Genomic DNA, 12,813 nt, shown 5'->3' with positions numbered 1-12,813 from the left:
GGGGGAGGAAAGGGGAAGGAATCGCCGGGATGAAGGGGGGCAGCGCAAGCGCGGGGGGCCACGACGCGAGATAGAAAGTGGGAAATTGGGGGTTTCGGTGGAAAAAGTGGCTCATGGTAGGTGTCATTACAGAGGATGTGGTCTGTAATGGGGGGCAGTGCGCCTCAAAACGGGTTGACTCGACACCTGATGTGTGCCTCAAGTCCCATGATAAAGTTAACTTTACGGTAACAATATCGCAAGCGAGGTGGGCGTGCGTGTTGGAAACAAGGTGCACGTGCACGTGCACGTTTATGCTGCACCCTTGTACATTAATAAGGATATACTTCTAGTAAAGTAAGGCATTTGTTAACAGTACAAAGGGACCTCTTCCCCAATATATTTCAGGTTGCCACAGCGCCAAAAGCGCAGCGCGGAGCAGCTGCACGCCGCCGCCCCTGACGGGCAAGGCTTTTGCGCGGCGCGGTGACGTGTGCGGTCTGGCTGCGTGTCCCGCTAACCAAAAACCCCGTCTGCGCGGACGTCCCTCCCCGACAGCCGGGAGCCGGCGCATACAGTACTCTTCTCATCGGCTCAATTTGAGTAGCTTTAGAATTTTCCTAAAATGGGCCATTTTACCCCTGTACTGGCCAGATTTTCAGTACCAAAAAATCTCTCTTTGACTGCTCCACGTACCATCCGGCTCAATTGGGGTACCAATACCGCAGCACTTTTACCTAGGCTGCGACAAACCGAGGAGACTTTGTGCTGCGGCATGTTGCGGACCGGTGTCGCGACTCTCCCCTTTCCCCTTGACACTACGCCGACTCTGTGTCGGCCACTGACTCAGGGGAACATCGTCCAAAGAATCCGAAAAACTGCTCTCTAGGTTTCGAGCGACCTTCGCCTCTCCAGCAGGATCTACGTTTTCTTTGTCACAAAAAGACTCCCTCGACATCACCCTACTGTGTGTCTTCATAGCCAGTGAGCTCGCGTGTTCGCGATTTGAAGTTTCGCTAGCCTCCGACAGCCTTTGAGAAACATTCGAAGTGAGAACAGCCGCTCCGTGCATTTCCACTATTTTTACGTGCTGCGCGAGTGCAGGATGCCGTTTAAGGGGCACGGATTTCGTGTGATAGTATGTTCTGGACTCTGAAATTGGAGTGGAGAAGATAGGCAATCTGTGCGAGAGCGCGGGAGACGGGTAGCCTGCCGTCAGTCAGTTCGTGAATTTCTTTTTGTAGTTTGAGGTTTTGCGTCCGCATGACCGCATGTGAGGTCCAACGGACAAAATGCCGCCCTGTACTGGGATATGAGATACCAGATCGTGTGTCGAGGCCATTTGGAGCACTATCAGAGGAAGCAAAGTATATAAAACGGCAGTCCATAGGTCAAATACAGCATTTGACAAACGACGCTCGAGCATCGTCGGGTGTGATGGACTGGTGGCCTGCAACTGCCAGTTTGATTTTGTAAGAGATATTGGTCCATGATAAATGGCTCATAGAGAGAAATTCGTCCCTTTTCTTCCGCACTGTTTGCTGACATGAGCGATTCACAAATTGGTCACAGGGTTGGAGAATATGCATTGTGTTTGCGGGGAGCCACACAACGATAATATTCAATCTTTCACACGTCTCAAGCCACTGTAGCCCATCACGGGAGCTGTGTCCGTCCACCAACAGCACAATTTGCTTATCTGAGCAGATGGTTTTTCGAGCATGCTTGTTTATGTGCTCTGCAATTTTGACGATTATGTTTCGATCCACGGATCCATTCTTTGTTATGTGAAGAGATGTGTCTGAGGGAAACCATTGTGACCCACAAAGCCAAAAGGGTATTCCTCGCGCGTCAGTAAGGTCAAGTTCGCTCAGGGGCTCCTTCCAAGTGCCCACAACCCGCTTCCCGGAAGCTAAGAGAAATAGAGATGCAATGTTTCTGCAAGCCGCCACAGCGATACCAGCGGTCAAATTGTTCCCAGCGTCCCGTATGCTCCTCCTCGCAGCACCGCTGTAGGCATTGGAGGAGGTGTAACACCTTATTTTTCTACCATACTCTCCTGAGACAGCCGTCTGGTCCCAGTTCCCAATTCGGTGTGGGTCCAAAAAAATGCCTGGATGATTTTACTCGACGCGTTTGAGGGCTTTTGCCAGAGTGAGTATATGAGACTGATTCTCAGCAGCGAGGCGTGCGCTCGACACATTCTCAGCAACACGATAAGCGAGGGAGCGATTACGAGCTCGAAATGAACGGATAGCGTCTGGTGAGGGCAAGCCATTTGCGTATCTGGCGGAACGATCAGCCGAACTTTTGGCGTGTACTGTGCTCATCACGTTGTTGTCTACTGCGAAGCCATGCTGGGCGGCATGTAGAGCTCGGTTAACTACAAGTTGTTCCTCATGTGGAGACAGAATGGGTTTGCGACCGGCGTGATTGTGCTCTGTATTTAGCAACTTTTTGAGTTCGTCCGTGTTTGAGCTTTGATATGCTTTCTTGATTCGTGTGGCGGTTGATCGAGACACGCTTGTCTTTCCTGACGCTTTGAGGGCGCTGTGGCCCCCTTTGATTAGGGAAAGGATCTTTGCGCGTCGAGCGGCCTCCTCTTTTCTTTTGGCGATTTGCCTCTTGTGAGCGAGCGCTTGCGCTCTCATTGACGGTGGCATACCGCCACTGCCGAGTCGAGTCGCACGTAGGGTGGAAGAGGGAGAAGAATATTGTCCCTGCTCGAGGTATCGGGTTTTGAGATGCACTAGACCCTTAGCACAGTTGGGAGGGGACTGCCAAACGTGCCAATCATATGCTAGGGCATCCATATCAGACTGTAAACATCAAATTGATTGCATAATTTGAAGGTGACAGTCGAAATGGAGAATATTCAGTTGAATCATCGCTGGTCAACATAACACGTAGCAGTACTGTGCGTCTACAGAAAAAATAGAAGTGGACGGAGACTTACGAAAAAGCCCGCCTCTTTTGGAGACATGCCCATCATTGCGCATTTAAACCGCACCCTTACAGACAACCTCCGGACAGTACACCCACATCTCTTCCCTCACCATACCTTCCCTTGCAGATCCCCTCTTCCCCTTCGCTTCGCGAGGGCGATGTCCAGCTTTACCGACAAATAAAATACAAGTGGTACAGGATAGCAGAAAGTCACGCTGAAAGAAGGAAGCATGTGCAGGCAAAGTACAAGGAAAAGAGGAGGAGGAGGATGGAAATTCAATTTCGAGCTACCTGTGTCCCAGACGGCCAGCCTGATAGTTATTAAATGGCACCTAATTCCTATCCGCTTTCTTACTCGCAGTGCTCGCCGCCTCCCTGGCCCTTTTCGCCCCCTTCCAGTAAGAGGAGCGCATCTCCAGCTTCACCTATCTGCGCAAACGCGCCGAAAAAGTCCCCCCGCAGCACCCCGGTCCCCCGTTCGCGCCAGCCCAACCGTTTCGGAGACACTCCTCGGTCGCAACCCGACACTCATCCATCACCATCACCACCCTTGTCCGACGCCAAGCTGCTGGACGTTTCCCGACTGCTGCCGTCGGAGCACCGCCCCCGCCCCGAACAACACAACCACCACCGCGACCCCGACCTCGAGCCAATCGTGTGACCTGCTAGTCCTCTTGCAGTCCATATGCGCCCTATTTGCAACAAAGGTGCGAGAAAAGGAGCCCTTGCTGGTGCAGGATGTGCCTAGCTGACGCCGCCCGCTGCCTATCAGATGGCTAGATATCCCTCCACTCACGCCGTACCATATGGGCAGCGTTCCCATCTTGTTTCCGCTTCTGGCAAAACCCCTTTTGGAGCCCTCTTCTTCACGTCAAAGGCACCGCTCCGCGCGAATACCCCTTCGCACTGTGCCCGTCCGCACGCCCGGTGCCGCTACCTCAAGGGCCTTTTCCGCCAACGGCGACGAGGACGACGACTCCTCCGCCAACGACCAGCCCCCAAACCCCCCAGCGGCCGTCGCGGACGACGAAAACAGGGACGATGTGGAGCGAGGCGCAGGAGGGGAGGCGTGCCTTGCACATATGGTCCAGAAGCGACGTGGATCTTGAGTCGGTGTGGATCGCTGTGTGTCGTCGCTATCATTGACCTACCAAGTAGATACCGAGGCCTTGCTCAGGTGTACGGTGTTTACAGTAGCCGGAGTTGCATTTCCTTGACGTCTCTGTTTCTGCCCAGTTGCTTTAAGTTTTCTCTACTGTAAATAAACCTTGGAAAAAACGAAGAATTTGTGAATTTACACAGTCTTTCAGTCCATCAGATTTGACAAATTTTCAAATCAATTTGGAAACCTTGGTTCTGATTGCGGGCAAGCATATTCTGATTCTGTCCCTGCTACCCTTATATCCACATCTGATGACCGTTACACCTCACCCACCGAATGTGCCCTGACCAGTCTTCAACTCTGAGCACTCTTTGAACTGCAGAGTGTTGCCACCCCACTCTCTATTTCCCCTTCTCAAAGCGTGTTCGGAACGGCTCCAAACCAGCTGGTCCTATCTGTTTCATTTTACGTCCTCCTTATACGAGCATGACGCGTAGTTTGAGCGCCCAAACTTTGTACATCGCATGCACAGTGACCCTTCGTTTTTCGGTCGCCGAAAGTAGCTCTTAAGATCAACAGGATATTGTGTGGTTCTCACATGAACTTTGGGACATATGAGTACGGATTGCAGATGGGGTGGACAGGATGCTCTTCCGAGAAAAAAGTTATGGGATGTTCCTCGTTGGGTTGTTCTGACAGTATTTGGCGTGATTTGGTGGGGGATGTTTCTGTGCCGGGATATACTTTATCTGTTCTACAACTTCACAAACATTGCTGTCGAGGGAGAGGCTGCCTGGCGTATGTCATCTCTCGGAACGAAAATCTACCGACACGATCTATCATTCAAAAAATTGTGGTGAGGAGAGATCTTGCCTTGAGACTGTATTGGAGATATTTGAAGAACGTTGCGATAAGAGGGGAAGTGGAACGGACCCATTCAGTGGTCAGTAGGGAATTCTTTCTCTCTGCAAAGACTGTCAGTGATGTACTTCCAGGCATTGGGGATTACAAATTCTTACAGACACTATGCGAGACAATGTGCAGAAAGTTCATTTCAGTTTAGCTCTGCATCGAAAACAGTGACGCCATCCCTTTACTCACTCTGGGTACTCACTTCATGCATTACTGTAGAGCTGTTTGCAGACGCTCTCAATGAAAGTGGAGTAATGCCTGTTTACTGTAGTCAAGAATACGATGATCATGTGTTTGGGTCGCTGGGTGCTTGGGAAGATATTGAAGGAAGGTTTGAGGGTGCAGGTGGAAATCCTCCATTCGAGAGGACGTTTCTCCAAAGAATGGTAACGCAATTTGACAACAGTGCTAGAGAAAGCTCCCCGTATTGCCGTTTTGTTTTGTTGCCACTATCAGGAAGGTACGGAGTGGTTGACAGGACTTCCGGACTATCCTCACAAGGAACTATGCTCGTGAGAATCCCCCGGTTCTCTTTCATTTAGAAAGCAGGAAGGCTACTTTACCTCTAGGGTTTTGAAAGTGTATCACGGTTTTCAGGAGCTGGGTCTATTTATATGGCGTAATCGTTCGTATATGGAGAGGTATCCTCCTCCGAAGGATGTAGAGCTTCTGTATCTACACTGGGTTGCAGTTGCGTGTCGCAATCCATCACAAGTTAAAGTGAACGTTGAGGCAATGCAGATAGCATTTCCCCCCTCTCTCCGACAAGCTTGTAATAAGTTGGACTTGTTTATGAAATATGCAATGTGTGAGTAGCACCTGTGCCACGTCGACGTGGCACAGGTGCTACTCACAGTCGAGAATTAATAAACTGAAACAAACTAGATCTAGTTTGTTTCAGTTTATTAATTCTCGTCAATTATCATTAGTCCAATATGTTGATTATTTCTGCTAGATCATTTTCTTCCGTGTCCGATGCCAACAAATGTATAATTCTTTTCTCAGCAAGACCTGCTACAGCTGTGTGGGTTGATTCATTTTCGTTTTCTTGGCTCTATCTCAGACGCAAAATCTTCTGAATGCCGTGTTTGGTTGTGATGCAAGTAACAAAAATGTGCTTCTGGAAGTCTACATAGCAGAAACCGTGCGTCGGAAATGTTCATTCCAGAACGCCTGCTTAGATCGACACAAAAACGTTCTTGCGATTCATGTGTGCACAGAAGTAATTGCATGAGGGGAAGATTTCGTTTTGATAGCTTTAGGTGAGGCGCAGACGCTTGTGTATGCATGGATTCGAGGTATTGACAAATGTAGCACTCCAATGTTTTTTGAATTTGACTTGGAGACGTTCTCCGCTTCCAAGATTGTAGGGCAGAGCGCGATTTCGCCCTATACCTTCTAGGATCACATATGACCCTCCAACCGTGACTTGAAGACAATCGGAACACAACAGAATGCTCTTGCCCTACAATTCAAGAAATGGGTTTTGGTGTGGCGATGTATCTACATTCGCTCGCTTCTGGAGCTGTTTCTCGGTTAGGATAACAGTCTCGGTAGGTCTTTTCTTCGAGTTCTGCCCACAAGCGTGGCAAGAATGATTTTCAGATACCGGAAAAGGGTCGGCTGTAACAGGCCTTAATTGGCAAGCCATTGCCGAAGGTCGCTCTGATGGATTTCAGGTCCTAAATTTGGCGCATAGTTTTGTAACACGGTAAAGGGAGGAGAGAAGAATGCGGGCGGGTAGACGCAGACTGAGGATGAGAGAGAGAGTCTGACAAAGTTAGAGCGGTACATTTGACTGAAAAAGATGGATATTGAGAGGGCGACGGGGGTTTTTGTTGCGTAAATTTTGTGATATGTGGGATCATACCCAACTCTGAAAACTACAAATTCCGAATTTTTCAAAGCGGACCGACTGCTTTTGTGTATGTAGTATAGTGGCGGTCGCCAGCTATGAGCTAGCTCGAGGAAGAGGTAGCAACCGATAGCGGGTGTCCCGAGGTAGAACGGGACTGTGGTAGAGCAAAGGGGAAGTACGTCGGCCGACTGTAAAAGCACGACGTACTGGTCGAAGTGCGGACCCGGAATGGGACCAGCACTGGAAGGGGCGGTGTAAGAACACACAAAACAGGGGTGAACCCGAGCCTAAAGACTAGTGTGAGACACGGGCGAAGCCCCGAGTAGCGGAAACTCCTAGAGGGAACGAGCGGGACAGATGTCAATAGTGCCGCCAAGGCCAGAGGCTTGTCGTAGCCCGCGACTTGACAATCGTCACAATGCAGGGAGAGAGAAATAGGTCGTGCGACAGTAAAACGCGCAGGCTAGAGGCTAGTCTTAGCCCGCGTAGTCGCCACGACAGAGTAAAAAGGAAAACAATTGAAACGTCGAGCGACAGTAACACGCCGAGGCTAGAGGCTAGTCCTAACCCGCGTAGTCGCAAGGACGGAGGAATGGAAAAGGTAAAGTAAAGGCAATAGAAGCCAGGGAAACGTCGCAAGACAGATGCCGACAATGCCGCCTAAGTCAGAGGCTTGTCTTGACCCGCGGTGTCGCACCGACGAAGGAAATCCGTTCCCAAAAGATCCTTGACTGTTTACTGTCATTGCCTGGCGCCTTCGCTTAAATAAGCGAGGTCGCGCGGTCTTGGACATTGTCCATCCTACGGTACTACTGTACTCTATGGTGCAATGCACTGTACTATGCCATTACTACTGTACCTTGTCATATACAATCTCCGGGCTGTACTGTTGTGAGTTCTCACTGGTCATCCTGAGGCAAGGATGCAGGTTGGTTCCCTTCAAGTGTTATGAGGTGGTTCTAGATGGTTCGGCAAAACGTGTTCCGTATCGGCAAAGGTATTCAGCATCAGCTGGCTCGGGTGCTCGTCCTCCCGTGCGTGTCCTCCTTTTCTTTTTTCTTACTAGCTCTCTTCTAAGCTGTATAAATACCTAGGCCCGCTCGCGTTTCTTTCCGTTTTGCGCATCGTCATGCGCCTCATTGCACATCCCTTCCGTGCACTATCTCCTCCGCGATCCTTGGCTGCTGCATTTGCCCATGATCCTTCCTATTTCCGATTCAATGTCGCACTCCTCTCCCGCTGTCTGCTTCCTCTCTATATGTGTGTGTTTCCTCATACGCACACCCAAATCTATGCTGGTGACCCTTCCGGCTCAATACACATAGGCCATAAACATTGTATTCACCCAAAGTGCAAGTCTGCATTAAAACCCCACACCGCTTACACGTGCACAACAGTCTAAATCTTCACAACTGTATACAGTACGTCATCGGCCTGTAATGCCCACGTGTAGTTCGTCCGTCTGTAAGGCACACGTGTCGTCCATCGGCCTGTAATGCCCACGTGTAGTTCGTCCGCCTGTAAGGCACACGTGTGGTCCATTCGCCAGTATGGCACACGTGTAGTCGCGCGCTTGTAAGGCACCCGCGACGGCGGGTGCTGTACAAATTACAAATCTGGGCTGTGATACCACAGTGTATATCCCTAGCGTTCGAATTTAGGTTCCATATATGGAACCTTAATTTCCTGAACCCTCGAACTCCCTCAGTTTCCTATTTTTTGAGTCGCGTCTTCGCCAGATTGCTGAATGCAACCTGTAGACCTGCTCCAAAAAAGCGGAATTCAATTGGCTCAAGCCGACCCTCTTTTCTAGGGTGTACAAATCGGAGCCCTTTACCCCTCTCAGAAGTGCATTTCTAGTATGGATCCATATATAGATCCCTAAAATATCTCGAAAATTAGCAATTTAATGGGCCACGACTCTTTTGTAACGTACTTGCTGACAAAAAGACCTGCATCATCATCTGTCTTGTTAAGACAGTGCCTGCTCATGACATCCTCTGTCGTTGGCGAGCACGACCTGCATCCTCGGTGCTGCTGCGCTGCCTCGCCCTGCTACACACTGCAGGTGGTGTGCTTGCAGTGTTGATTGTACTCATTCGGCTTGAACTCTGCGGAACATGGGCTGCAGGCATCGGAGTACTACGAGGCTTCAATACAGAAAGAGTGTGCCACATTTCGTTGCAGCTTTTTCGCAGCCCAGGGTAGATGCGAGTACAAAGATGTACCGCACAATGCACACATCTATACGTCGATCGATGTCCCCGCCAGTTGTTTTCATTCCCAACGACTCCCCTTATCCCGCACAATGCACAGTACTGCTGCTCTTTTTGTTGCTTCATAAGGTGCCCAGGAACCGATAACCTTAAGACCACACCATCGGCCCCATTGAAGAATAACAGCCTCTTTCGCTTTCGATTAGCAGCCAGTCTACACAACCTGTGAATATTTTCTTGGCTGATTGCCTCATCGTTTCTCAACTCGCTTTCTTCTGATGTTTGTATAGACTGAGCATAGTTGAGCAATTCTCTGGATACCTCGTAGGTAAAATCTTCAAGCGATTCCATTCCATTCAGCGAGCTTCGGTAAAAAGTCAACCCCTGAAATGACGCTCTGTTTTCTAGCAAAGGTTTCGTCCGTGTCATCCGCCAAGCAATAAAGGCATTGACGCCAATTGTTTTGATAGTCTGGGAAACGATTTTTTGTTCCCATTTAAAGGAGGATGTTGATGATCGAAAGTTTGCCCTTGACTGTGCACTCCCGTCTACTCCACCCTTCGTTTTAGAATAAAGGCTTTGTGAGGCATGCTTAAAAAGTTTTAACGGAGGAAAAGGATCCTTGTTCTTGACGAAGTTGTTCACCATCAGCCAGAATGGCAAACGAGACTTGAAGATGCGTCGTGTAGATGCTTTGGTGAAACCAGGAGGCTGGGGATCTTGCTCATGGGCCCAGGCAACTGTGGGACGCGCAATGTCATTGAGTGTACTGTAGCATTTTTCAATGCTGCTGGGACTACAGTACACAACCAATGTATACATTATCCCTGCCTCTGCAGCGGAGATGTAAATGACGTAATTGACTGCAAGAACTATCATTTGGTGAATAACCTGCCCAGTGTGCTCCTCCGGAACATACTATCTGAATTTGGCATCACCCACACAGCATGTCACAACGTCCGTCGTAGCCAAATTGAGAGCTCTATCTAGACTACATGGAGCAACGCTTGTCTTAATCTCGATTGAGGCAATCGATAGGTGTCCATCTGTAGTCGTTTCATGGCATAAGCCAAGACCGTAACTGCTAATCAAGGCAATTGCGTCTGGAGAGCACGCCAGCCAGGTCTCATGTTTTTCCCCATCATACCGCACTCATAGATGCATTTGACAAAAGGCCGACTAGACAGAGCGGACAAAACGGCGCTTTCATTGGCGGTTCCACGCATCATGGGTTCTGTAGAGCGTACGGAGCTGAACCATGTCTCAGAAAACGAGTTCAACACATCTTGCAATGATTCATTCCCTTCCGCCCTCGCTGTCATACCGACGACGCGACGTACGTCGTCACTTTTAAAGAGAATTTTGCTAGCACTTGTGCCGGTAACTCGGAACTGCCTCAGGATAAACCAGTCCGCACAACGCTGATCAACAGTCAGCACTGTGCATTTGCTCAATAAATGGCGTTCGAGTACATCTTTAGAGTGTAAGGAATCGACGGCGGGAGTGAAGATGCGATTTTCATCAGTGCGCTTACTAAAGAGCTTTTGCCCAAGGGACGATTTCTTGGGAACAGCGATCCACGTTTCAAGGCTTTTCGAAACAGTTGTCGGAACACAGTACATAAAACGGAGAATCTTACTGAACTTGTCACTGCCTCTCTCCCTGACAGCAACAGCTGTTACTTTAGAACTCGTGCCTGGGATCCCTCGGCTCCTACCAGTGGCCTTTAAGGTTTTAACTGCCCACCACGATGCCGGGCCTTCATCGGGGCTGTCGTTAACAACAAATGCGCGGGGACGATCTAGAATAGAGTTGTCAGCTGATGTGACAACAGTGCTGGGGTCTGGGATAGGGCAGTGGTGAACCCCCTCTACCGTCATGGTTTCCCCATCCAAAACATCGCTTTCGCTGCTCGAGCCCAAATCCGAATTATCTTCTTCATCATTCCTTGTGATGCTGAGGAAAGATTTCCCAACAAATGGGTGACAATTTAACAAATGCTCAGGCATAACCATGATGGACCCAATACGAAGAGAAAGTAGTTCACGCATCAAGGAAACTTTGCCATACCCGCGATCAGCGGTTATGATAAAACCGTGAACACTTCGCTCACCCCTACCTTCGAGCACTGACTTTAACAAAATGGAGATATTTTCTGTTTGGGGCACACGGCGACGACGGAAGCGAAACATTAATGTTATTCTGAGAAGGGAGTCTGCGACTGCATCTGCAGAATGGCCTTCTCGGTAAGCCTTTCGGCTGCTCAAAGTCTTGACTTGGTTATCAGTGGCCCTAGTTCCATACAAATCGTCATCGAGCGTTGCGAGGGTGTGTGTAGGAGAAACAAATATCTTGCATGTCACTTGAAATGCAGTGGTTTCGAACTGCGTGAGACGTTGAGTGTGGTCTCTTTGAGCTAGCCAAGTGCGACATCCCTCTTGTCCTCTCCCTGTTGGTGAAAAAGCCAGTATGTTGCTACTCAAAAAGCGTACTGTCTGCAGACTAGGCGTTGTGGAACCGTCCCGTTGCAGAATCTCGATGGTTTTTTGAAAACTGAATCCCGTACAGTGCGACAAAAGCAATACGGATACATACCGGTACATGTCGGACATCCGCAGCGGCTGTACAGCAAGTTTTTGCAGAACGATATACTCGTGAAGCCAACCCAGACAGGTTTGCAACAACTCATCCATTAAAAGAACGACACAGCCTGTTCTCGTTGTCTGCAATTCCCGGACCTCCCGTTCGACATCCATTCGCTCCATTGCGGATGAGCAATAAAGCTTTGCCCTCTCCCCAATGACCTCGGAAACAAATTCATCCTCAAGCATGAGACGTTGCCCTTTCACTCTTGACGTACGCCACCCTTGAGTCGGATCCCTTTGAGAGTTTGCTGGCCTTGCCCTTTCTGATCTCCTTCCTCTCAATCGACCTCGCCCACCGCGACTGCGGCCCCTCCCTCGTCTCCTTCCGCCTCTCGTAGCCCCTTCGGCTTCCTCACTACGCACTGCAGGTACCGGGTCCTCTGGAAGGACTGTAGCCATCCTGCTCTTTCGTCGTGGGTGTTTTGAATCGCAGCGTGCGTTCTAGTTGCTCGATTTATGAGGTTGAACATTCATCTGCATCCACTCACTGTCAGCTCCGCAGTCGTATAGTGGGATTGTCTCGCCGGCGCGAATTACAGAGTAAATCTGTACTCAAACAGAGCCTTGTATCTGGCCCTAAGGATCCATATTTGGAACCGTAGGGCAATTGGACAATTTACTGAAAACCCCTATGGTTCCATATATGGATCCATGGAAACGCTAGGGATATATCGGTCTTTGGTTAAGAGGCCTACTGTGGAAGGCATAGGCTCGAGGTTTGAACGGTACCCAAATTACACCATTACCCAAATTAAGCCGGTGAGAAGGGTACCCTTGGTAGAGCCGGCGCATACAGTACCCTTGGCACTGTATGCGCCGGCTCCCGGCTGCGGTGATTTCACGCGATACAGTACCCTTGGTACCTTGGTACCCTTGGGTACTGTACTGTATCGCGTGAAATCGCCGCATGCAATCTCGACGTCCTCAATTTCGAATCCACCCGCCCGGAAGCGCCCGCGCTGCGCACATCCGCGTCCCCCTGCATATCTGCGCCGCACGCCCGCGGCCACGCACGTGTGCAAGCGGTCCTCGCCGGTCGCGCGCCGCCCCGTTCCCGTGCACAATCTCGCCGCGCCCTTGCCCCCCGCCCCCCGCCCCCGTGATTAGAGACGACCCGTCTGGCGGCACGCGCAGAATAATGACAAAGCCGCGTGC

The 12,813-nt window shown here is 50.1% G+C and overlaps 1 protein-coding gene across 1 annotated transcript; it reads right to left on the bottom strand.

The window, feature by feature from the left end:
• Positions 1 to 5,225: 5,225 nt before the first annotated feature.
• On the bottom strand, positions 5,226 to 5,477 carry CHC_T00000512001 (hypothetical protein). The gene has a single exon (XM_005717826.1). It carries the CDS (start codon positions 5,475 to 5,477, stop codon positions 5,226 to 5,228), a length of 252 nt encoding a protein of 83 aa, XP_005717883.1.
• Between the last annotated feature and the right edge of the window lie 7,336 nt (positions 5,478 to 12,813).

Source organism: Chondrus crispus, genomic scaffold (genome assembly GCF_000350225.1).
Source record: "Chondrus crispus Stackhouse genomic scaffold, scaffold_356, whole genome shotgun sequence".
Taxonomy (NCBI): domain Eukaryota; phylum Rhodophyta; class Florideophyceae; order Gigartinales; family Gigartinaceae; genus Chondrus; species Chondrus crispus.
The sequence above is the reverse complement of the archived record's forward strand: the minus strand, read 5'-3'. Positions and strand labels throughout refer to the sequence as shown.

Coding starts and splice junctions, on each gene's coding strand:
- CHC_T00000512001 (XM_005717826.1), bottom strand. CDS start 5,477: ATGAAAGAGAACCGGGGGATTCTCACGAGCATAGTTCCTTGTGAGGAT.